This window comes from Clarias gariepinus, chromosome 1, assembly GCF_024256425.1.
Source record: "Clarias gariepinus isolate MV-2021 ecotype Netherlands chromosome 1, CGAR_prim_01v2, whole genome shotgun sequence".
Taxonomy (NCBI): Eukaryota; Metazoa; Chordata; class Actinopteri; order Siluriformes; family Clariidae; genus Clarias; species Clarias gariepinus.
In genome coordinates, this window is record NC_071100.1 from 22,147,691 (window position 1) to 22,174,350 (window position 26,660).

Sequence of the window (26,660 nt, forward strand, 5' to 3'; positions counted from 1 at the left end):
ATTTTAGAGGTTGCAGCCCAAGATCAATTCAGGACAGATGAACTCTTTACTCATAATCTGCTGAATACCTGTGATTAATGCTTTAAATATTTTCACCACTGTGGAAAAGACATATCTGTCAAACAGATAAACGAGCTGAAGTCACAGCTCCCTTGCAGAAGTACAATGCCATTTAATCATGCACTGGTTTGTGTTTTGCAGCCATGTAGCCAAACCCTGATCCGATCTTTTTCAATAAATAAATGATGTAAGTTAAGCCAGCTTTGCACGAGCATGAGCTGCTTTTCTTCACTAAGCCACTGTTTACATACTGCATACCTTATGTTTTTATGCCTTACTCCACTATTGGTGTAAAAATCCGCTCTTGATGGGTGGAGTGTTCGGATATAAAGTAGGGTGTTGCAGTGTTTGTATAGTAAGTAACCCAGTTAGTGGGTTGGTATTCAGATAAAAAGGAGCAATTGTACAGAAGACGCTTCAGCAGGAAAGTTCTCACTGCAGTGGAAACATGGTTAAAGCTAAGGTCTGGACACTTCGTAAGCATTTTGTCGGCTTTCCAAAGGAAAGTGACTTTGAGCTTAAAGAGGAGACACTGCCTGAGCTTCAAGCTGGAGGTAACTTTTAATTTCACATAAAACACCTATGAAAAACATGCATGGTATTTTTTACACATGCATGGTGCTAATTTGTGTTTGAACTGTTTCAGAGGTCCTACTGGAGGCTGTCTTTCTTAGCCTTGATCCATATATGAGGTACATTAGTTGCAGTTCATGTATATATTTTTTCATTGTCTTGTAGCAGTTGTTTAAGGATAATTATATATCATGAGGCGCCATGGTGGCTTAGTGGTTAATACTGTCGCCATGCACATTCAGGGTCTGGGTTTGATCCCTGGCTCGGGGTTTGTGCACATAGAGTTTGCATTTTCTCCCTGTGCTTGGTGGGTTTCCTCAGATGCTCCGGTTTCTCCGCACAGTCCAAAGACATGCAGATTAGGCTAACTGGCATTCCCAAATTGCCCGTAGAGCGGTTACACTACAATGGTTAATAAATACATAGTTTGACCAGAGGACCGTAAATGGATGAATGAAATGATATCATAAAGGGTGCGTGCTATTATAAAAAAAGCATTATGGGAAATTAATTATTAATCCTGGCAAGAATGAAGGCAGCACTTCACACTGGAGTTTAATACATTTCAAATTAATACATTAAGCAAACAGTTGCGGTTACATTGCGTGATTTAGTGTGACTATAGGCGTGACTGACATGTAAAAACACTACAAATATCTTATCATAATGATGGATTAAATTGCTAACTGTTAAAACATTATAAAACATGATAAAGCAGTAACTGCAGGTGTAAGCAATAGCAGGGGCAAACATGATGAAAAGTGGAAGAGCAAAAACTACATTCAATAGCCAAGATAAATGTAAAATCTATTCCAATGTCTTTCTCTTCCAGAGGTATGCTACAGTACTTATTAATACTGCAATAGTGAACATTTCCTTAAATCTGACATTTAATCTTTTTTTTCGATACACTGCAAATTGGATGCTTTATACAATATGAAGGCTTTTCTGTTATTCATCTGTACTAGTTTGGACCTGTAGAGCGTGTTGTTTTAGCATGTCTCTTTCTCTGAAAAAAAATCCGAAACAGCTTGTTTTCAAAACAGGCCAGGCGGTGGGAGTGGGCAAGATGGGAAGATGGGCGGAGATTGCAGTTGAACCAATGTCACGCCCTTATACACACTTAATGCTAAAATGTCAAGGTTTGCTAAGGAAATTTCTCTCTAATATCGTGCAGGGTCAACATTTGTTTTCTATTTTAGGGGAAAGAAAATCTGACTTGTGTGACTAAAAGTATGTGTCCTGTGCCAAAATTCTTGTCCAAATCATACTCGAGTGAACGTTACAAATGGTCACACTGAAATGCACTCAAGTGTTTATTTAAAGAAATGAACACCACTGATTGACCGGCTTGTTTTATGCATTATTATATTATTATTATTCGGGCAAGGCTGCTAAGTGTGTAAAGCTTTAAAGTGGAAAATATTGCATGTGATACGTCAGAGATTGATGTAACTACAGTATTTGCATTATGTCTCACTGTTTTGTATGCAATGTGTGTGTATTGTTTTTCTGTTACTGCAGAGGTGTGAGTTCAGTCTTAATGAAAGAAGGTGATGTAATGGTTGGAGCTCAGGTTGCAAAGTAAGACAAACACAAATGGATATTTCTGTTATGTCATACAAACAAGTGCTTAAAGGCATTTTATGTTATGTATCTTGTAATCTTGACGTCTTCTTTATATTAGGATATTTTAGAAACTGTTACATCTCCAAAACAGTGTTCTTTGCTTGCCAGGGTACTTCAAAGCAAAAATCCTTCATATCCTGTGGGCTGTTATGTGGTTGCTCCATGTGGATGGAGGACGCACAACGTGACTAATGGAAAAGCAATTTTTAGCCTTGACATGTACCGAGTTCTTTCTGACTGGCCCAAAGATGTTCCTCTTTCTTTGGCTGTTGGTTCACTAGGGATGCCTGGGTAATGGTTTTTATTATACTGTATATACTGCAACCATCTCTGAAGAAAACTTTAGATACACATTGTAATAACTGCTTTATACGTTAATTCTATATGGTTCAGTTTGACTGCCCTGTACGGTCTGGAGGAGATTCTGCAAGTGAAGCCAGGTGAAATTGTGCTGGTGAGTGCAGCAGCTGGTGCTGTGGGCACCATGGTGGGCCAGATTTGTAAGATTAAAGGCTGTAAAGTGGTGGGTTCTGCTGGGAGTGAGGAAAAAGTGGCCTACCTAAAGGACCTGGGCTTTGACTACGTTTTTAACTACAAGACCATAACATCCCTGGATGAGGCACTGAAGCAAGCTTCACCTGAAGGCTACGACTGCTACTTTGAGAATGTAAGTTTTAAACATGGAGATGATTAAGATAGTGGGATGATTATGATTTACAATTCATTTAAACATTAGTTACTATAATTCTAGTAAAACATACATGCAAAGAGGAAATAAAGTAATTGATTAAACAAAGTCTAGCAACAAGTAAAAACAATCATTAAATGATTATCTACTAACACAAGGTTAAAGTGCTTTCTTGCCATTCTGATTTGATTCACCAGAAAGGCAGGTCTTCTTTTGTGCAGAACTGAGTTGTAATTTTCTACCCCCTAGCCATCTGTCTGAATCAAAATTGTAACCACATGGTAAACTATCCAAAATATTCACTGGATAAACACTCAGGATAATTACAACAGTATGTCCCCTGTATTCCTGGTGCTTAAATGTGTTTTGGTTGGATTTTATGCGGTTCTGTCCAGGTTGGAGGTGATTTCTTCACTGCGGCTCTTAATCAGATGAGGCCTCGAGGACGCATTGCTGTGTGTGGTGCAATATCGCTGTACAACGCCACCACACCTCAGATGTGTAAGTGCTGAGGAACACTTTCTATGCCAACTAATATTACTTATGTGGATATGTGTGGCAAAAATGAGTGATTTGCAAGTTTCCACTTTGGCGGCACTGTAGTGTTAGTACTGTGGCCTCACACCTCCAGGGTCCGGGTTTGATTCCTGCCTCGGGTCTGTGTACATGGAGTTTGCATGTTCTTTCCGTGCTTGGTGGGTTTCCTCTGTGTTCTCTGGTTGCCTCCCATAGTCCAAAGGCATGCATATTAGGTTCCCCATTGCAATTGGAATTGCCCATAGTGTGTAAGTGTGTCTATGTGTGTGTCCTACGATGGATTGGCACCCTGTCCAGGGGGTACCCTGCCTTGTGCCCTAAGTCTTATATGGTCTATAACCACTAGGTGGTGCTATGATTTTATGATGTAAAGTTACCCAAAGATTTCATTAAACTGATATCTGAATCTGGCTATACTGAAATATTTTGATTAACACTGATGCTTTCTGTGTTCTCTTTAACTGCACTGCAGGTCCTTTTCCCCATATGACCATGCTGTCCAAGAGCATTAGGATAGAAGGATTCCAAGTCACTCAGTGGCCAGAGAAAGATGAGGCATCTGTCAGAAGACTGCTTACATGGCTGAAGGAGGCAAGTTAATATTAGGCCAAATTGATTGCAGTGCATTTGTTTAAGTGCTTTGAGGTTATGACTTCCCGGCAGGCTTGATTCCCGTCTCTGTGAGCATGGAGTTTGCATGTTCTCCCCGGGCTTGGTGGGTTTCCTTCAGGTACTCCGATTTCCTCCCACAGTCCTACAATCTACAAGACATGTAGGTTAGGATAATTGGCGTTCCCGAATTGCCCGTACTGTGTGACTGAGTGTGTGAGTGTGTGTATGTGTGTGCCCTGCAATGGATTGGCACCCTGCCCTAAGCCTCCTGGGATAGGCTCCAGGTCCCCGCGACCCTGAATACAGGATAAAGCGGTATAGAAGATGAGTGAGTGAGTCAGTGAGTGAGTAAGTGAGGTTAGGGCTGTAGTCAGAACAGATTTAACTGTGCTAGAGCAGATGTACTGGTAGTATCCACCCTGACTAATTACCATAAGAGCTGCAAGGTAATTACCACAAAAATAGACATTACTGGAAAAATTTCATCACAACTCTGATGATCAAGACCCGCAGACCTCTGCTCTACAGTACAGTAAGTTGTAATGATTTAAGGTGTAGACAAATGCTCACAGAAAACAAAACTCCTCTGAAAGTGATTTAATTAGAGGTTGATTACGTTTAGCGAGTGACCAAAAACAGTTGTTACTTTGTAAGGAATAAAACACTAACCAGGTGGTGTGACATGCAGCAATAGTGTGTGCACAGGCCTTCCCTTTTCCTGTTTGCTGAAGTTAATATGACAACAAAAGCAGATTGTCCTGTTACCAAGAAAGCACAAACGTCTTTGTCCTGCAGATTAAAGTTGTGGGATAGGCTTAAAGTTACAGCTTTGTCTCTGATTGTTACACTAGAAACAGCTTCCAAAAATGATCAACAGAAAGGTATATCATATTATTATTATAATAGAGTCTTTTTTTCTTTGCATGTCTGTTTTACAGGGGAAACTTAAGACCAAGGAAAATGTCACAGTAGGCTTTGAGAAGATGCCTGCTGCATTCATTCAGATGCTTAAAGGGACAGAACTGGGAAAGGCTGTTGTTAAAGTGTAATGAGTTTACTGTTTGTAATGTCACATATAGGAAATTCAGTGCATTTTCGCTGTTAACAGTTTTGAAAACGAATAAATATAAGTTTGAATATTTTTTTCCTAATGTCTTTTTTATTCAAATGTTTTCATATATAATAGCAATATGTATGTAGAGTATACTGTATGCATACAATTATTTTACTATGTTGCAGTTTATGTGGAGTTTTACATGTTGGCATGTTCTCCATCTTTCCATGTGAGTTTCCTCCCATCTCCTAAAAACATATCAATAGGATAGATACTAATAAGAAGAGTGTTCGAATTAAGTTTTAAGACGAACAAAAAAAAAGAAAAAATATTGTTGCCTGTTGTGTCCGCCACACCTCAGTACACTTACTGGCCAGGTCCGAACTGTCAGAAGACACACACACACACACACACACACACACACACACACACACACACACACACACACACACAGAGAGCATATTTAAACATTTAGCCAGGTGCTGTTTCACATGTGAGCCAAACATCAAAAGAACCAGTCTTTACCATGTCAGTCATAGACAAACCTGCAGATTGAACCTTATATGTTACCACATCAGGAAGCACAATGATGTAGATGTTTTATGGGCATAGCAACCCTAATATTATACTGTAATTCCTTACACATGTTAATGAAATTGGCCCTTATTTGAGTGTATGAGTGTGTGCAGATGTGTGTGCATTGTGTCCAGTGATAGCCTTTATTCTCATCCCAGACAATTCCCTTATCCCAGATAATTCCTGCCTCGGATCTGTTGTTCCAATGACCAATCCACCTTGGCAAGGATAAACTGCTGCCTTATTATGCATGAATGTATGAACAAAATATTTTTATGTCCATAATATAGTATCTTGGTAAAGTATTTGTATATGTCATCATCATTTAATAAAAAAAATGTGCCTTTTCTTTTTGGTTTGTTTTCAACAAAAAGAAAATATATATGTTATATATGCAGGATATTAGGCATGTATAGAAAATTATATGTAGAAAAATGACTTTAATTTGGCCATCTTTTCCTATATTTGAGACCTGTTCATGACAAAAATGGACCCATGAAATGAATGGCAAAGGAAATATCCAATCAGGGAAGCCTGTGCGGTGACGTCACTGGTCAATCCCCATCCTGGAATTTTACAGAACTGTCAAGTCATGGTGACTCGTAACAGTGGAGCGTTTCCATTTCTCTTTGTACAGAGATTGTCATGTTTAATGATATATTTTTAATCATACTGGTGTCACTAGTACATGTTAAACTATATATATATATATATATATATATATATATATATCAGTGGCGGCTGGTGAAAATTTTTCCTGGTGGGGCTGATGTGACAAAATATTTCTTTGCTTAGTCCAATATAAGAATTAAAATCAACAGTCAGACGATGATTACAATTAACAGTAATGATTTAATCTCCTCCTCAAAATCACCAGTTTCACAGATAAAGTAAATGAACAAATTTCCATTGTATAATACTTAAGAGATTCTTAAGAGAGTATCAAATACAATAATCAACATCAAAGGGTATGATCAGCTGGATCACCTTTCAAGCAAAGTTGCATCTCAAAGTGGTTCACACAAAGAAAAACAGTTTTAAAAATGCAATTTAACACAACAGTCTAAAACGGGTATATTAATAAGGATCTCACCGATCTCACCTCTCTCTGATTGGCCGCGCCTCAAAAGAAAAAAAAAACTTAAATCTCGCGGTATTTTCTGCGGCTTGGGGCAGAATTTCCAGCGCCCCAAGACCATAAAATTCTGAAAAACTGATTGGCTGCATATTTATTAATTTACCCTAGCAACAGCTACATGACTGGCTATTTGGCTGCACTCAGGGGCGCTTTTTCTCAGCGCCCCATGACAGAAACGATACAAGTCTGTCTGTGGAAATTCACTGTTGAATGAATGTCACTAGGTGGGAAATGTTGTATATGTTATTCATATCGCACGTAGGCACATACTGGTGGGTAAACCGAATTTAAAAACTTAATTTGTAAAAAATATATTTTACATTTTTAGCCCCTCTTATCAGGGAGGGCGGTGCCCCAGCGCCCCCTATGGGCCGGCCGCCACTGATATATATATATATATATATACACAGTACCCTTTAACGTCCCGTATACAGTGCATCACCACTTTCTCATATTCTTTCCTCAGTGGAACATGGGGAACATCACGACTTTTTACATCCGTTATTCAGGTCTGTGTTACACCTCTTGCGGAAAATCACGACTGTATGAGCTCAGAGGGGGGATTCCTTTTTCTGTTCCCGTAAAACCAAAACCAGGCTGGATCAAAGGGGCGGGATTTATGGCGCCATTGCCTCCCAGCTCCTGATTGGTTTGCTTGGGTCGGGGGGCGGGGTTAGAGGCACGTTTATAACTGGTATGACAGGGCAGTAGGACACAGCTCGTGTGCCTGTGGGTGTTTGTGTGTGTGTGTGCTTAGGGAACAGGAGGAAAGTTCACCATGGTTGTAGTTATCGAGAATCTGGTAAGTTTTTATTTTATTTATTTTTACATATTTGCATGTTTAGAGTGTTAGATGTTTATTACTGAAAAATTCTGGTTTATATATAGTTTATAGTTTGGTTTTAAAGCATTATTGCATATGAAGCTGGACATAACCTTATTGTTTAGTGGCCAGGAAACCTGTTGAAATACTACAGTGCAGTAATACTTTCAAACACAGCCTTAGGGCCTTTTGTACTGTACAGAACCCATATAGATTATCCTTGTAGGTGGTACTGTAAACACTTTACTACTCATTAATAGAGCAAACAATCCAATGTGTATTATACTTGACTTATTATTATTAAATAAATTACACCACGGGGGGGGGCAAGCCTGGTAATGTTAACTGCATTGCATTATACACTGCTCCAAAGTGAAGACTTTAATTGTGAAGACTGATTTGTGGGGAAACACTTAGCCAAGGCTTCATGTTTAGCAGATTGATTTTCTCGGTTAAAGCTTTTGTACTTGCTTTATAAATCCTTCACACTCATCTTTTCTGTCATTTCTCCGCCTTAGGATCACTTCCAGGCAACCCTGAAAAGTGCAGGGAATAAATTGGTGGTTGTGGACTTTACTGCCACATGGTGCGGTCCCTGCAAAATGATTGGCCCCATTTTTAAAGTGAGTACTTCTGTAGAGACACCTGCATCTGTCAGAGCATAATGTGGATTGCTCATTGACTTTCTGACTTAGGAGAGTCTCTGTGTTTGTGTTTTGTTGTTGTGGCAACCGGAAAAGAGCTGAGTGGTTTATAGGAAAGAGAGCGAGAGCGAGAGAGAGCTATATATAATATATCTTCATTTTCAAGCAATTTTAAAATATACCGTTCTATAATCTATTTCTAATCTTCTAGATTGGTCTAATGTTCAAAGCACAATACCTTTGTGACCTCAGGTCATAAGGCACAGTAACACCTTCTGTGATATTTCCTTTCAACTATTTCCTCTTTCTTTCCTAAGGCTTTGTCCGAACAGCCAGAAAATAAGGATGTGATTTTTCTGAAGGTGGATGTGGACGATGCAGCGGTAAGTCTCATGTTTGTGTCCCGTTTCTGTCTTGTGCTAACTATTTCAAAAGAATCTTTCTGTTGACTGATTTTTATTGTCTTCAGTACTTTAACCAAATCACTCAGCCTGTGCGTGTGTGTATGTGTGTGTGTGTAAACTTGTTTCCCCCTTTTGTGCGTTGTTGTATCAGAAACATGTACATACAGATACATTTCTTAATATAAAAGTTTTGCTTGTGTTGTTAAACTGTTGTGTAAAAGCGCAAAAGAAAAAGAAAAGTTTTCCCTTCTTTCTCAAACATTGCTTGTTCTAACTGTCTTAAAGTAAGGGAGAATATTACATAGCTGGGCATGCTGGTAGAGGAAATAAATAAATATTATGGGAAGTCCAGTAACATAAACTATACAGCTGACACAGCTTTATTGTTAGAGCTGTTATTATTTAAATAAATATATAAAATACCAACATGTTCAACAACAATGTGGTAAAAAGTAGTTTTAAAAAGCATGGTTGTATTTCCTCAGCCCTGGTTTAGGCAGTACAGAGAATAAAAGTTATGTTATGAGCATGTTGATGCGATGTGTCTTTTAAAGCCACAAGGTTTATTTAAAGTTAGGCTTAAGGGGTTAGATCCTAGCAATTATTCTTAATGTCTTTGTCAGTCTTGGCTTTAGCTTATTACTGTTAAAACACACACATATTCACATATAACAGGGTCACCTACTTGAGCTTCTTTAGTGTTGTGTAAAACAAAGAACTGTACAAAACCTCTGTGACGTCACCTATAGGTTTTACAAAGATCAGTTTTCTAGCTTAAATGTGGAAGCTCTGGTCATCACCGTCCTGGTAGAGGTTAACACCACCTAAACCACTGGTTAAACCATAAGTGGGCAAATGGGTGGAATAAAAGGGAACTATGCTAACTAACGTTAATTTATATGGCTATGTATTTGATTTAACGGCATTGTTCATACCCTACACGTCATCCCATTTCAACTTTTACATTTCTTGTGTTAAGTTAATCTACAATGATTACAAGTTAGCAGGTTAGCTAAAATGATGCATAGCAGACTGCTAGCTGTTTGACACCTTCAATGCAGTTCTCATTCACTGGCCACACCCCTAAGGCATAACTTCCCATCAATAGGAAATCTAGCTAATCAGATAAAACCTTTTTTCGTTTTCTTTTTTTTGTACCAGTGTATAAACATGATTATTTCTATTGTAAAATTGGACTTTTTTACATGGAGCTTTGTGGAGATTCTCACCACCATCCCCCAGAATTTAAGGAACTGCATGTTTTGGCACTTCTGGGTTGGTCTCATTTTTCAAGTCTGGAGGTTGGCCTTGGTGTTGTTATGTACATTATGGCTTCCGCGGTGGAGATATCACTCACATGATCTCCACTGTCTAATCTACTGGCACTCCAATACATTTGCATGGAGTTAAGCAAATTGTTTGCACTTTTGTATAGCAGAATAGTAGTACATTTCTCTTGCCTCCTCCCAGCCATGTTAGTATTTGTATGCAGTGTGTGCTGATAGTGAATTATTTGATACTGTGATAATGCACAGGAAATTGCCTACTGGTCAGTTGTTTCTTTTTATGGAGCTCTTTAGTATGACTCATAGTAACCCATTTTTCAGCAATAGGTGTGTCTGGAATCCAAAGCGTGCATGTCCTATTATTGATGTGTCTACACATTCAGGCTCTACTTCTAGGTCTGTTTCCACATTTGGTAAAAGCAAGCACGATTAAGAGGTTATGTAAACAGGTCAAATTACATTGTCTGTGCCACACGAAAGGAATTGAGGCTTGTTTGCATACATTTTCTGGGTGTTGAAATGCACATAGAGAGAGAGAGAGCCGTGCTGCCCAGCCTTGCAGAATGCCCAAATTAAATTAAATGATAATATTACAGACCACTCTCTGTTTGCCCAATGGTTAATGAGCATATTTCGCTTGTTTAATCAAACTTTAATTTGTCTCCACCAGGATGTATCTGCTCATTGTGAAATCCAGTGCATGCCGACATTCCACTTCTACAAAAATGAGAAAAAGGTGAATCATTAGCCCTTAGTGTGATGTTATCTCATAACTATTTTCTATGATAATTAGACTGTTTTATTATTTTTTTAAAGCGCAAGATTATTTTTATAAAAGAAAAAAGTAATGAATTACTTAATGTCATGTCATCCTGTTTACAGATTGATCATTTTTCTGGGGCCAACAAAGAGCAACTGGAACAGAAGATCCAACAACATCGATGAATGCACACACATGCACACAGCATATAGATACTAGGTTTAACTCTTTAATGTAGAAAGCTCTACTGCAACCTTATAATTAAACATAACTTTGACAGAATTCTGGACTTTTTTTTTTACTTGTTGGCCATATGGCCATATGTTGTTAAATATTTTTAAATATGATGAATTCAATAAATTTAAAGAAATGACTTAAACAACCCTAATCAGTGAAATGAAGAATGTTCCTTTGCCATATTGCTCACAATCTTAACACACACGTGCTTCCCATATACAGTAATAGTTATGTTTTCTGCTTTAATAAAAATGTGAAAAGAATAGTTTATACAGTATACATATACACTAAACAATCAGATTAAAGTTTTTACACATCGTACAGGCTCATGTACTGTATAAAGCAGCAGCACTATGGTAAACTGCCCTATAAGAAAACTGAACTAAAGACATCTCCAACCACTGTTGTGTGCTGATACTCCAGCTTTGGCTGTGCTAAGCGTCATATTAAAAATTAAAATACGGCTTTTCACATCCTTAAACAGAAACAGAGAACAGAAGAAGAAAACTTTAAAGATCTCAGGATTTGCTAGTACAAATGAGATATGATTTACAACACTAACCCCCTGAATTAGATTAATTTTATTAAAAATTTCCGGGAAATGTATATGGTGACATACAGTACAGTGCAAATGTAACTATAACTGGACTATCTTGAGCTACTATCAGTTTTGTTTCTTATGTTGGTCAGTTGTTACAGCATTTGTCAGATGCCTGGTTGATAAATGGCCCTGATGTAAACACATTTTTTTGTTCAGAACAGATGTGTAGTATTAGTTCATAGTTGTTGTGTGTTAATGTATAAATGTATATATAGACCCACCTGGAGCAATCAGGCTCACCCCAGCCTTGAATGCAGCGGCACATTTTCGTTTACATTTTGCTTATACAGAGCAACTTGCACATTTTATCTAATTTTTTTTTTTTTTTTTACATCTGAGCAAGTGAGAGTTGAGGGCCTTGCTCAAGGGCCCAACAGTGGCAATTTGAAGTGGGCAGGATTTATGTTGCCAATGCGGCTCTGTTCCAGTTCCTGATTGGTTTGTTAGAGTCAGGGGGTGGGGTTAGATGCATGCTTATAACTGGTATGACAGATGAGTATTATCTTATATGCTTATGTGGGTGACTGTTTGTGCATAGGAAACAGAACGAAAGTTCACCATGGCTGTTGTTATCAAGATTTTTGTAAGTTTTATATATATTTGCATGTTTTTTTTCAGACACTTTCAAGCTGTTCTGACATCAGTAGAAAGCATGTTGGAAGTACAGTATTGTTTTTTTATGTCCCAGTCGTTGGTTTTTCGCCTGCCATGTTAAAGGCTCGAGTTTGATTCCCAGCCAGTGCCCAAACCCCCACCACTGGATGCAATGCCGATCCCAAGCTCAGATAATATGGGAGGGTTGCATCAGGAAGGGCATCCGGCATTAAACCTGTACCAAGCTTGTATGTGCGGACTGGATGGTCTGCTGTGGCGACTCCCTGCCAGGAGCAGCCGAAATACCAACAACATAAAAAAATTCCCGCTATATGTTGGAAACAATATTATGAATAGATTTAATCATTTCATCAATATAAACTTAAAGGCTTTTTACAGGCTTTGTATTATCAGTTTGAGATTTATTGAGATCTGAAGCTAAACAGCTTTTTGTCTGCCCCAGAATATTATAGAGCCGGTTTGCACTAAAACTGTTGTTGTTGTTTTTTCAGAAAGGCTTAATCAAGACTATAATTCCAATTTGAATAGTTTCTTGCTTGCTCGTTTACTTCTAACTTTCATTACCAATAGTCATAACCAAATTATTTAATAGGCAGAGATAACACTACACCCTTTTTATTATAGTAGTTTGAAACACAGCCTCAAGACCATTATGTCCTCGTACAGTATAGCAATCATACAGTTGAGCCCTGTAGGTGGTACTATAATGTAATTGCTTTACTATTCATTAATAGAACAAGCATTCAAATGTGTTTTATACTTAAATATATACAATATTTCACCTTAGGTCCTAAGGCACAGTCACACCTCTTCCCACTTTCCTTCCTCAGGCTCTGTTTGAACAGCCAGAAAATAAGGATGTTGTTTTCTCTATAGAAGGATGTGGACGATGCAGCATGAAGTCTAAGTGTTTGTGTACAGCTACTGTCTTGTGCTTACTGCTCAAAGATCTTTCTGCTGATGGTTTTTATTGGTTGTAGTCCATAAGCTACAGTTAGTCCAAAATGCAGCCGCCAGCGTTCTCACTAGATCAAGAAAATAGATCCAAGGTCAAAGGGTACTCCTCTATGTGAAATGGCTTGTTACTAATGGAGAAGGTGAGAATGGGAGGGAGGGTCGTTAGAGAGTAGAGAGATGATAGCTGTTAGGAAGACAATAAAGAGAGATTAGAGAGAGTTGTTTACTGTAGATGTAATGACCAGAATAAGAGAAATACTTAAGTGTGACTTTCTTGGTGGACAGGTAGAGAGGTCTCTTTTCCTTGGGATAAATTAAAGGGCAGCAGGAAAAATAGGAGACAGGTTTTGTTAAAGACCTCCACCTCTGGTAAGAGAAAGATTTTTCACCTGTACATAGATGGGTTCTTTTACTCCTCTCTCGAACCATTTATCCTCTTTGTCCAAATTTCATATACAGTGGAACCTTGGAATATGAGCATAATTCGTTTCGGAAGCGGTCTCGTATTCCAAAACACTCGTAAACCAAACCAAATTTTCCCATAAGAAATAATGGAAACTCAAATTATTCATCACACAGCCCCCCCCCCCCCCAAAAAAAATATATAAAAATAATTAACACAAAATATAAAGTAAAAATAAAACAAATTAAGCTTTACTTTACCTTTTTTTTTTTTAAAAAAAAAGCAAAAATAAATCCAGACAGATAAGTATTTCCATTTGTGTGTGTGTGTGTGTGTGTGTGTGTGTGTGTGTGTGTGCGTGAATCTAAAGTCAGATCCCCTCTCCCTCTTTTAGTCTTACACAGTAACCCTTCCTCCACTCTTTCCACACACACGCGCAAACACAACGGAAACACTGTTTTTCGGAAAAATAAACAAGAAATCTCTCTACGACACTCGATTAAGCGACACACTAATCACTGCTGTAAAGTAATAATAAAACAAATTAACCTGCACTTTATCTTTGAAAAGAATTGCGACAGAGCAGTGTTTCTGTGTAGAGCAGAGAACCTCATGAAAGTGTGTCTGTGTGTCTGTGAAGGCGAAGGTAGGAGGGGTCTGTGTGTTTGTGTGTGTGTGTGTGTGTGTGTGTGTGTGAATGTGAGTGGCACGGTGTCAAATGACATGTGCGCACACAGACTACTAGTGTTGAGGGTGCTCATTGTAATGTTTCATGTTTTCACTGATGCAGACTGATGCACACTATTTAATGATGTGTCTATGCAATATCAGTCTACACAACTTCTGGATCTGTTTCTGCATTTGGGAAAAGCAAGTGCAGTTAGGAGAGGTTATACAAACAGGTTAAATGAAACACACAATGTCTGTGCTACATATAAGGAATTGTGTCTTGTTTGCCTACATTTTCTGGGTGTTGAAATGACACATTACAGAGAGAGCCGTGCTGCCAGACCTTGCGGAATGACCAAATAAGATGAACTACTCTCTGTTTGCCCAATGCTTAATGATCATATACTGTACTGCACCACTTGTTTAATCAAACTTTAATTTGTCTCCACCAGGATGTAGCTGCTGCATGTGAGATCCTGCACATGCCGACATTCCACTTCTACAAAAATGAAGAAAAAAAAAAAAGGTGAATCCCTAGCCCTTAGTGTGATGTGATCTATTAACTAATTTCTAGGATCACATCATGTTTTATTCAGTAGCACAAGATTATTTTGTAAAACATTGTTGATAATTTGCTCAGTGTCATGTCATGTCCTGTTTACAGGTTTGTGAGTTTTCTTTGGACAACAACCAGCACCTGGAAGAACTGATCATTGTGCTTAGATGAACACACACAAACAATATATATTAAGTTTTAACCTCCTGTTTTACTGCTTGCCCTAAAGGCTTATGTCGTTAAATATTTTTGAATATGATGAATTCAATAAACTCAAAGAAATGACATAAACAACCTAACCGGTGTAATGGAGTATGTTCCTTATAACACACACATGCTTCCGTTATAGTTGTGTTTTCTGCTTTAATAAAAATGTGAAAAGAATAGTTTATACACATATACACTGAACAATCACATTAAAGTTTTTACACATCGTACAGGTTCATGTATATAGCAGCAGCACTATGCTTAATACTGTTTCCATTTTCTATATGAAAAAATACAGCTTTAATTTACAAAACACTTGGAGTTTGGGAGGGAGAAATGGCTGTTTACAGATCAGAACTGAAGACATCTCCATCCACTGTTGTGTGCTGATGCTCCAGCTTTGGCTGTGCTGAGTGGCATATTAAAAATTAAAATACGGCTTCCTTTTCCTATAACACAAACAAACAGAGAACAGGAGAAGGAGATTATAAAGATCTCAGGACTTGCTAGTACAAATGAAATATACTTTACAACCCTAAATTAGATTAATTTCATTGGAATTTCCTGGGAAATGTATACATGCATGGTGACATACAGTACAGTGCGAAAGTCTTAAGCCCCCTTTCTTCATGTTTTGCTTCCAAAGCAGCAGACCTTGTATTTTTCATGTAGTCTTGAGGAATAGTTCTCCAGACGTCTTAAAGGACTTTAATTGTTCAGTCCGGTCCCTGTACCAGTTACAGAGCAATGCTTTTGTATGTTAAGCCACATTCAAACATAAAAAACTTCTAACGTAAAGCATAAACCAGTGAGAAACAGGTGCAGATGATACCATGGTCAGTCCGGTGGTTAGGATAGTGGTGATAACGGGGTTGCTGCTGAGGTTGTTAAATAAACAACCAAGTTCTAAATTTGTACCTTTAGGCACTTTGTAGCCTGTCACAGTAAAAAAAAAAAAATTGCTCCCATTTCTTTAATTCGATCTAGAACATTAAATTTCAGTTAATATGAAGAAATGAGGGGTGGCTCAAGACATTTGCACAGCACTGTACATGTTAAGATCATTTGTCTTGTTTGGTTGCATATTTGAAACTGACAGATAAGTGTTGGAAGCTACTGTCCTAACTGGTCCAGTTACATGTTCTTGATTGTCCTGATAAGCAGCTAATTTGAATGAACGTCTACACCTGTTAACTATTAAGGTTTACCCATTTAATGATCTTGACTATGTTCAAAGCGATTGTTTAGTTAGGGCATGGTGCTACATCTTATGTCATATCATGCCATGTTAACTTTTTTCTAAATAATATGTTAAACTGGGTAAAAATCCACTTTCTTTCTCTGTGAGCTACCTTTGACTACAAATTGTCTGAACAGCAAGTGATTGCCTACAGGATTTGCTAATGAAGGTGTGATGGTTCATGTTTAAAGGACGGAATTTTTAAAATTCATTTATACAAAACAGATTTGAAGTATTAGTTCGTAGTTGTTGTGTGTTAATGTACAGTATGAATATATGTATAGACTCACCTGGAGCAATCGGGGCCACCCCAGCCTTGAATGCAGCGGCACCTGTTGGGCCTGATACACCTGCCTCCATTCTGACAAGGCAATGAACACACGGCTGGGGGCACATTAAACACATGTACATTCTGATATTAAACACCAACACATCTATACTTCAATACTTAAATATTTGGTTCACATTTGATATGATTTATTGTAAACTTTTTGTGGACGTCCATAACTGTGGTCAGTGTTTGTTTAATTAGGAATATAATTCAGTTTAACTTTTAAGCGTTGAAGGGAAATCACAGAAGTCGTCAATATACAGTATTGTCATCCACCTTCAACATCAGGGCTTACAAATATGATCACCATGGACTACAATCCCCACCATTGCACTACACCCTCACATGAGCTTTAAACATGCACACCTGCTTGTAATCACTTACAGCCTTTATTAACAGACTTACATCACAAAGCCTTTTATTACACACCAGTTACTTCAGACCGCGAAATCTGATCGGACGAGAGCCATTCCATGAGTGGTGTTGTAACAATTGTTAATTATACTAACTCTTGGGTCGCAGCACAGGTGAGAGTACAGGAGGTCAGTACATTCCACAGTACTGAAAAGAGGGGAGAGCAGCTGACTGCCAAAACCCACATTTGATACCAGTCACAGAAGCACTTTCAGCAAATTAATGTTATATAATCTTGAACAATAATTTATCTCCATAGTAATTGCTATTGCCAAAGTCATTACGAATTGCCTCTGAACCGCCTGTGTTGTTCGTTCACGGGTAAAGTAAACTACTGTATAAGGCTAACTAGCTTCTAACACAAGGCTGAATGTCAAGTCCTTCTCTAAGTTCTGATCAAGGGCACTACATTGTGTGTGGAACAAAGAACTGTACACCCTGGCATACTAGCTGTCCATTTAATGCTATTTGGTACTCAACCTGGAAGTTATCTGACATTCTAAAGCAAAATAAGAACTGTAAAGTAAATCTCACATGTTTCTTAGGACTGTCCAGCACCTCCACAGTTTAATCTCCTCACCTTTTGGCTAAAAACAATGTACAACTACTTTCTCCCCTGTTAATTACACGAACTGTCTGTCTCTAACTGCCAGTCACCAGCTCTGCCAGTCATGGAAAGATATGTGTTTGCAGAGCAGCATGAGGGGGTAATAGTCTTGTCACTTAGGTTGCATTACATCATAGCTGTGCTGACACTAATCTTGACACATAGTCGCTAGAGTTACATCATACAGAGAACTTGCACAAGCATTTAACCTCATGAGACACAGTTGGTAGTAAGTGCTTATTGCTGGTCTTGTGCTTGTTGTTGCATTGTACAGTGTTAAATGATGAAAAATCATGTGCTCTGTAATATTGCACAACTGCTGCAGATTACTGTATATAACTTGCATCACTAATGATTTATTGTATATAGAGAGGTCACTGTTACTGTAAAATAGATTTCTTAAAGCATGCATGACCTCCTCCGCAAAATTCAATTTAAACATTTAAAAACAAGAATCCAAACTATATATAGTACTACACCAAGCTGTGCCTAGATTTGTGGATCATCTAAGGCTACGTTTACACTGTCAGGTAAATGTGAACCAATTCCGATTTTTTGCTCATATGTGACACATATCCGATATGTTCTATGTCCGTGAAAACAGAAAAAAAAAACACGCATGCATTTCGATATTTCGAGATCGGTTTCAGGCCTCCTTCATATGTGAAAATAAACCAGATATGTGCTAATGTGATTGTCGTGTAAACAGACAGATTGGATTTCCTGAGGCATTGTGTTCTGTACGTCATTAAAACTGCGACTTCTTTGCGGTTTAATGACTTAATGTTATTCTCCGGTGGAAGCGCGTGTGGAATTATAACATCGCAGGTGACATGGAAAAGGAAAAGCAACCCCCCCCACCCGGTTTTTAATGCTTATTTGGGCTAAATAACATTAAGAAATCAGTATTTGGTGAATGAAGCATATGCGCAGGCTGCAATTATGCAGTTTTTTCCATTCTCCTCCATTTTAAAACCATGGTGACGTTTCACGAACTTTGCATATATTGTCATAGCTTACTTCACCTTCGTCTATCTTGGCTAGTGTGTTGTGCAAGAACCTCCCTTTAAGTATGCGCGATGTTTCAGATGGCATGGCAAGTGTAAACACGTGAATCAGATATGAGTCAAAGAATGTGTAAACAAACGGTCAGAAGAATCAGATATAGACAACAAATCAGAATTAGGCAACGAGACCTGCAGTGTAAACGTAGCCTAAGACGTATCTGTGAAAACCTAACACCATTCCAATTTATTATGTTGGTTTCAGAAACTTTGTGGACATTTGTCCTTACAGACTGCCAAAAATAATAATAAAAAAAACTTGATCATGACATCAGATTTTTTCAGAATACTGAATGTCTTCCATTTGTGAACAAGTTGTCATATGGTGCAATGAACCACCAGGTTTTCAGAACTGCTTTTTCTAGCATATTTTAGCCACAATTTCTTCCTAAAGCATGCTGAAACTAAGTTTGTTCACAGGAACAGCTCTTTTTTTAAAACCTTATGGCTTCCTTAACAGGGCTCTGAATCACCACTGTATGAAAAAATACCTATAATGTGTCATTTCCTAAACTCAAACACTTGACTCGAGGAAGTCCCTTATCAAGATCTTACTGCACTTTTGTAAAACTATAAATGAATGATGGTGAATGAGTATTTGGTATTGGCAGAAGTTTTATCACTACAGTTAGTAGATTGTGCTATTTATATGATTTGAGATAAAGATCAAGCAACATTTTCTTAGTATTGTATATAATATTTGTTATTTTACCGTGGGATCCATACGCACCCCCATTTACTGCAAAGTCTATACATATTAAACATACAGATAAACATGGAGAGGAGGGCCTTTTTTTTTTACATCGATACAATTAAACCAAAGTGATATGACAAGAAAAAAATTAGATCATGATGCACAAAATGCATAACAAGATTTAGATTATTTGACTGACCAGCAAGAGAAAAACTAATTTTTTCAGTTAGATTCTTATTATACCTGTGTCATTCAAGTCAAACTGGGACTTTTGATTGTGCAGAACACAGGTATGAGAGTAAAAACTCTGGTAAAAACTGTTTATTTCTCTATATAATCCCTGCAACACTAATCCACTTTTCCCAGCGTTTCACTAGTGCCTGAATACCATGAAGGTAGTAAGATTTCTCATTATGCCAGAGCCATGATAGGACTGCATGCTTCAGGTCTGAAACGCTGGCCGCCCAGGAACTTCTTTACTAGCCCAAACATGTGGGAATGACTAGGCACGAGGTCAGGACTGTACGGGGGGATGTGGCAATAACTCGCAGTTGAGTTCCTGTAATGTGCAACTGGTGTTGGTGAATGATTGTGTGTACAGTTCCCACAGACAGATGCATCTCTTCCACAAATTGGCTACAATTTATCTATCGATTTTTAAGGATCAGGCGTTTTACTTACTGAATGTTCATGGGAACGACTACAGTGGCCTTTAGGAGTGTCATTCACAGATTGTCTCTGCTTTGAGACAATGACCATGTTAAAAGTGCTATATAAATAAAATTGAATTGAATTTAATGAATGTCATTCTTTACTATTCTAATGTTTTACCACTGCTAAAGGTCTCATAACAATACTGTGCTTGAAGCCTTTTCTAAATGGACTCAATCAACATGACCATGTTGGATGTCAACAAGAAGACCAATTTGTACACTGCTTGTTGTCGTAGTAACTACCACATGGTGACCTTATGCCCAGGAGATTGTGTTATTTCTTGCTTTCATCACTCCAGGAGATCACTTTGGTTTATTATGCTTTAATTTACTCTCTACTCTCATCTACCATGTACTCATGAGACTAATCAAGTTGGTCTAGCATGTACCAATGACCAAGAAACCTCAGAGGCTCATATTTTAGATTTTAAGAACTTCATTTTGTATTTTAGCATACATGTAAAAATAAAAGACAACATAAGCTTTTTTTTTATTCAGGCAAATACAAACACACATACACCTAACCACAGCTGTGTCCTTCTTCACACGCATAAGTATGCAAACATACACAACCCACAAAACACACAAAACAATCAAACTTACCAGAATGGCATCGCGTGCCAGTCCACCCTCTTGGACACTCACACTTGTATGGAGCAACACAACGTCCGCCATTTAGACATGGCAGGATGCAGATTGCTGCAACATATGTGAACACACAAATCAGCTGTAATATATGTAGCCTTTTTCTCAATCCACCATGTATGTTTTTAAACTCGTATATACATTCATCTTTCCTCTGCTTGATGCTTTCATTGTCTTCAGCGACCCTTCAGCTTAACATTTTCATTTTCGGGTCAACCCAACTTCTTTCCTAAAATACACACTTTCAATCTCTCTCTCTCTCTCTCTCTCTCTCTGTCTAGCATAAGATGCACCTGCAGTAAGAGATTTGGGGAAATACAAACCTTGCTTTTCTTTCTTTATATTTTCTGCTATTTCGACTACATTTATATTAATTCAGATTAACAACTAAAAAATAATAATCTAAGGCATGTCCATAATGAGACAAATAAGACTAGGCATTCATTTTAGACAGAAAATGGCACTCTGTATAGGGACTAACAGTATGAGTGTGTTTATGGTAGACATAGTTTTCTCTTTTTGTCATTTCCAACTGACATTTTTTCTGTATCTATTTTCTGCGCTTCTCAAGTTTTACAGTATATTTCCTATAGACATATTATTAACTCCATATTACTATATCTGCTCAGCAGGTAAGCTATAAGACTTTAAGTCTATTGAGGTCACCTGCTAAGAATTGCTATATGAGCACAATGATGGCTTCCAAGTAGCTTATTTTTTGTATTGCCTCAATGTGAATCTTCTTTTTTAGTTTAAAGCAAAGCTGAAATCAAGTACCAAAGCAAGCTGAAACAGAGGAAGTACTGCAGTGTGGTTATGTTTTGCAAGATGTGTACTGTCTATACTGACAGTTCAAATCATGTTAAACTAGACATGTGGTTATATGTGAATAAAAGTCTTTAATAGGCAAATTATTTTGTGTGTACTGGTTGCAGATTTTAAGGTTATTTTAAAAATAAGGTAAATGAAGAAACATACAATTTTTAATAAAATATTGTTTAAAAACAAAACATTCACCCTACTACATAGACTTGATTGTTTTACAGTACAGTACCAGTCAAATGTTCAGACACACCTCTTTTAATTCAATGTTTTTGTTTTTTTGTACAACCTAAAACACTATTTTTAGTTATATTTTTTATTTTAAGTTGTGAAGGTCAGCTGTTCTGGAATACTTCTAACAGTATTGTGTCAAATGTATTTACAAAACCCATCGAGCATCATGTTGAAACTGTCTCTCATGAAGACCTTTCCAGGAAAGCAAGACTAAAACTGACGTCTGCTGCAGAGGAGAAGTTCATTTAGAGTCACCAGCCTCAGAAATCACAGATTAACAAACAGCACCTCAGATTAGAGCCGTTATGAAGCTTTACAGAGCAGAAGTAGCAGATACACTCTCAATATAACAACTGTTCAAAGGAGGTTATTGCATATTTTGGACGACTTCAGTATTGTTTTATGGTGTAGAAAGAAATAAAAACTAAGAACAACCATGAAGTTAGAAGGTGTGTCCGAACTTTTGACTGGTAGTGTACACACTGAGATAAATGAAACATATTGGCCTGCTAATGCAAAAAGAGCAAATACAATTTTGATGACCAACTTGTTGTGTGCCTGTTATGCTTTGCATGTAAAACTTACGTTCCTCACACAAAAGACCCGTCCATCCCTCTGGACAGGAGCATACATTAGATCTTTGACACACACCTCCATTCTGACACTGTAGCAAACACACAGCTAAAGAAAAAAAACACACACACACATACATATAAACATGTGAAATAAATCAAACTCTAAATGCAGTCCTAATGTTACACCGGTACTGTAGTTCACTCAACAGAGATCCCCCAAAATCATAGCTTGAAGAAGGTGTCTGAAACAAGACAGCAGCCAAAGTATACAGTAGTTTACTCGTGGCTCTGGAGCATTGTGTAAAATGTCACTTTTTAGTATTATATTTAGAATTGGTTATTTGCAAAATGCAAAGTCACACAGAAGAAATTCACAAACAATAAAAGTCATCTGCTAACATAAGTGTTCAGAAAAGAGTTAAACAATCAGTTGTGCAAACATGCACCTTTAATGAGTAAAATACCAGATAAGTATTGTACAGGGTTTAGTAGCATCATGTTGAAGAGTATGTGCAGTGACAAATACATGCATTAATAACCCTTTAGCCAAACCATTGTATTGTTACAGCTCGAGACATTGAAAAAAATCTCCTAAATTCTAGATGCGTATACACTTAAAAACCTCAGAGGTGCTTATGTAAGGAACGCCCCTACAGTATAAGAGCATGGAGTGGAGTCCATGTGCCATTCTCCAAGCATATACTCCATGACATCATCAGTCAGTGAAGCAGTGTCAGTTGGTTACAGGTGGCCTGAAGAGGAATTTATGGACAACATCTTATTAATAACCTCACTTACCTCAGTGCCATAGCTTATTATAAAGGATTTTGTGAGTTAAATTGTATTGTGCTAAGGCAGAGTAAACACTACATCACAGGACTGTGGTTTTCTGTGACAAAAACTTGATACCCTACTCTACCGCTTTATTAGAATTGTTAGAATAATGTTGTCCTTCTAAGTGGTGTTTTTCTGTCTCTGGGCACATGCATCTTATAATCTCTTACCTGTTAGAAGAAAAAAGTATCAACAATTTGTGATCCTTTCCATTATTATTATTATTATTATTATTATTATTATTATTATATAGTTATTTTATTTAAGCACGATGAATGCAAAATGCACGTTTTAATCATTTTTAGACATTCAGATGTGTCTTTATTGTTTGCGTACACTTTTTTCCATTTCATTTTTTGCCTGTGTTTAACATGCCAGTAAGATATCTCCCCAACTATGACATCATATAAGAAGATACTCTTTTTTTTTTTTTACCTCTGCATTCTCTACTGGCAGAGTATGGCACAGCAATAGACGATTTACGGTACATAGAAACCAAGAATGTTATAAGGATTTTAATCAGTGTTAGGTAAGTCACCTCGCTCATTTTCTCCTGTAATTTTCAAGGCAGTTATTTATTTATATTTAGCGTGGCCAGACCAGCTACTAGCTGCCAAAACACCATGTGAGCTAAACTTAATATAAAAGTACAAAGCTAGTCTGTACTGTATCTGTACTGGCCTATTGGTTTGCCTGTGTTTGTCAGCATTGTCTTATTATATATTTTATCTTAGCTCTTAGATCAAATGTAATGAATGGATTAATATACATTTTTTAAATTAAGACTTACCTCATCCCCCACCCACACCCATTCACCTATCCAGCTATTATTATTATTATTATTAAAGTAAAATTATGTTAACTGGGTACCAGCAGTCACATTCAGCAGTTTTGTTTTTATTCACATTACTTGTTTACTTTTTTTCAGTATGCATTGTTTTTACTATAAATATCTGCCTATATTCTCAGCCAGTTTCTATTCTATTCTATTTTAAAAACTGTTGTAACAAAATTTTGCAGGTTAAAAAGGCATGCAAAAATATTATCATGACAGTCCATATTCACACCACCATGCATACATTTGCACATGCTATACAAATCTAATCCCTTATTGCATCATACATCGCAGCAACCGTGGAAAAAAAAGCATACAAGCTTTTTACTGAGCAAAAGAATGGAAGGTGTAAATCCACAGGTCATGCAAAAGAAGAAGAAGAGTTACACCAAAACCAGTAACCTTTTCTAACATTTCTTTAAAAAAACAACAACAACAACAAAAAAAAAAACAACAGAAAAGGTAAATGTTCATGTATTCATACTATTACCAAAAAATAAAAATAAAAATAAAAAATGACACTCCTGGTTATAATCCTAGATGTGCTGCTGCATGGCAAAATTCCAGTATTTTACCACACAGTGTTAAGAAGAGAAAATTATTAATATAGTATAAAACATAAATATACCCTAGATTGGATTTACATTTTCATGTTCATTTTCAAAAACATAGCTTCAGTAAGTTGATAAAATAAAAAAGTATGGATGTGGATGTTATGCAGGACTATATCCAGTAAGGCCTCTTGGTTGCTTCTCTGACTAATGTCCTCTTTACCCAGGCACTGACAAATAGTGGAGGGCCTCTTCTAGGCAGAATCATGGTTGCGCCATACTCTTTCCATTGTTTTTTAAATGGATTTAATGATGTTCCTTGAGATGCTCATCTGCATGAACAGGATTAGGTTTAGTTTATCTGTAGGCTACATGCTGTGTTGTAATGCTGCGACACAAATGTCAATACAATTGCTGCTACAAGCCTGTAATCAGTCGAGATCGTTTAAGAAAGAGCAAAGGATAATATTGAAAAAAAAAACAAAGGTGAGATAGCACATGTTGAATCAGAGAGACGGAAACATAGACTTTCAGTTATAAGCCAACCTCAGTTTTAGAAACCACAAAAACAACTGTGCAGCACTTCACAAAGGTGCATCTAACTCTACATGTAATGCTACACGACCAAATAATTGACAATTACGTTTACAGTGAATGTTCTGTACTTTTAGTGTGCTTTAGATTTACTGTTCTGTGTCTTCATTGTCCTGTAGTCCTCTCACACTAAAAGTATTTGCATATTTACATTTGCATTTTGTGAAGTCTTGCATACTGTTTGGTGTTGCACAACTATTTTGGAGAAATGACATTTTGTTCCAATGTGTAAAAGCTAAATAGAGAAATGGCAGAAAACCCTTTTTGACTTTACTTGAAATGGACACATGATGTCCTCTGCTGTAAATCATGCCATGTGTGTGTGTGTGAGCGTGTGTGTGAGTGTGTGTGTGTGTGTGTGTGTGTGTGTGTGTGTGTGTGTGTGTGTGAGTGTGTGTGTGTGTGTGTGTGTGTGTGTGTGTGTGTGTGAGTGTGTGTGTGTGTGTGTGTGTGTGTGTGTGTGTGAGTGTGTGTGTGTGTGTGTGTGTGTGAGTGTGTGTGTGTGTGTGTGTGTGTGTTTGTAAGTGTGCGTGAGTGTGTGAGTGTGTGAGTGTGTGTGTGTGTGTGTGTGTGTGTGTGTGTGTGTGTTTTCATGCAAAACACACGCAAGTTTGAGGTTGGTGTGGTTGGGTAAGTGAGTTCAGACAGGCTTTATGAATCAATGGGAAACTTGAACATTTCTGTAGAACTACATTCATGTGTGAAAAAATCATTTGTGGTTATATGACTGGTGAATTGAATTTAAATAAAACTATGTTAACTTTTGATCATGCCAAATTAGACATGCTTTTTTACTGGACATGTTAGAATGAATTACAATATTTATACCAAGATATGCTTGAAAAAATATATATCGACTTAAGAGACTTCTGAGTCTTCTACTGCTGAGACTGATTCAGCTTAACAAGATTGACAAGAATGACAGGATTAGAGACAAGTAGAAGAGAGTTGTTTTTGGATAAGCTTTTCATCCTTGTTCCTATCGTTTGGTTAAAGAGGACAAAGTAACAGTTAGGAGGTGTAGAGTAGCAACAGTGCTGAGAGATGATTACTTACTCTCACAGACTGCTCTGATGGGAGTCCAGGTCTGGTCACTCCTGCAAGTTATGATTGCAGTGCTGCGGCCGTGACGCCCTTTGACCTGCTGACCTTTAGGACAGTTAACTGGCACTATCTGACCCACCCGGAATGAAGTGATATTGGCATTGTTCCCTGTCAATCCAGGAGGTGGGGGGCATGACTGGGCTGGAGAGAAAGGAAAGAAATGAATTGATGTGTGTTGAGCTTCACTTAATAACAATAGTTTCATAATGTATTCTCATGTCAATATGGTGGGGAACTTTCAGGGAAAATAGTAAACAGTAAGAGATCTCACAATGGTAAGAAGGAATTGGATGAGAACATATATTATTCTATGCATGTCTAATATTGTGTTAAAATTTACAGTAAAGCATTAAGCCATGATAAGATGCAGTACC

The 26,660-nt window shown here is 37.5% G+C and overlaps 3 protein-coding genes across 6 annotated transcripts in view; 2 read left to right on the top strand and 1 right to left on the bottom strand.

The window, feature by feature from the left end:
• The first annotated feature begins 431 nt into the window (after positions 1-431).
• Positions 432-5,238, top strand: ptgr1.2 (prostaglandin reductase 1, tandem duplicate 2). Its single transcript, XM_053499894.1, has 8 exons — positions 432-614; positions 707-752; positions 2,158-2,217; positions 2,371-2,553; positions 2,656-2,929; positions 3,346-3,451; positions 3,960-4,078; positions 5,038-5,238. The coding sequence occupies exons 1-8, from the start codon at positions 509-511 to the stop codon at positions 5,146-5,148; spliced, it is 1,005 nt and encodes a 334-aa protein (XP_053355869.1). The 5' UTR covers positions 432-508; the 3' UTR covers positions 5,149-5,238.
• Positions 5,239-7,529: 2,291 nt separating this feature from the next.
• txn (thioredoxin) lies at positions 7,530-11,172 on the top strand. Its single transcript, XM_053499931.1, has 5 exons — positions 7,530-7,669; positions 8,209-8,313; positions 8,652-8,717; positions 10,695-10,760; positions 10,907-11,172. Exons 1-5 carry the CDS (start codon positions 7,646-7,648, stop codon positions 10,967-10,969), a joined length of 324 nt encoding a protein of 107 aa, XP_053355906.1. The 5' UTR covers positions 7,530-7,645; the 3' UTR covers positions 10,970-11,172.
• A 3,999-nt stretch (positions 11,173-15,171) lies between these two features.
• The window catches only part of svep1 (sushi, von Willebrand factor type A, EGF and pentraxin domain containing 1), a 93,927-nt gene continuing 82,438 nt past the window's right edge, over positions 15,172-26,660 (bottom strand). For 3 of the 4 annotated variants that reach the window (XM_053499730.1, XM_053499722.1, XM_053499745.1), the window contains 5 exons: positions 26,239-26,427; positions 22,379-22,474; positions 20,696-20,791; positions 16,560-16,653; positions 15,172-15,478 (listed from right to left, as the gene is read on the bottom strand). In XM_053499730.1, the coding sequence (XP_053355705.1) occupies positions 15,451-15,478; positions 16,560-16,653; positions 20,696-20,791; positions 22,379-22,474; positions 26,239-26,427 (503 nt within the window). In that variant the 3' untranslated portion in view covers positions 15,172-15,450. Of the gene's footprint in view, positions 15,479-16,559; positions 16,654-20,695; positions 20,792-22,378; positions 22,475-24,054; positions 24,921-26,238; positions 26,428-26,660 lie in introns of those variants that run through there. The other variant, XM_053499737.1, reaches the window with a different exon arrangement.

Bases quoted from the DNA above. Each gene is read 5' to 3' on its own strand.
- ptgr1.2 (XM_053499894.1), top strand. From the start codon at position 509: ATGGTTAAAGCTAAGGTCTGGACACTTCGTAAGCATTTTGTCGGCTTT. The intron at 2,218-2,370 runs GTAAGACAAACA...TTTGCTTGCCAG, and splicing joins GTTGGAGCTCAGGTTGCAAA to GGTACTTCAAAGCAAAAATC. The intron at 2,930-3,345 runs GTAAGTTTTAAA...GGTTCTGTCCAG, and splicing joins ACGACTGCTACTTTGAGAAT to GTTGGAGGTGATTTCTTCAC.
- txn (XM_053499931.1), top strand. From the start codon at position 7,646: ATGGTTGTAGTTATCGAGAATCTG. The intron at 7,670-8,208 runs GTAAGTTTTTAT...TCTCCGCCTTAG, and splicing joins TTGTAGTTATCGAGAATCTG to GATCACTTCCAGGCAACCCT. The intron at 10,761-10,906 runs GTGAATCATTAG...TCCTGTTTACAG, and splicing joins TCTACAAAAATGAGAAAAAG to ATTGATCATTTTTCTGGGGC.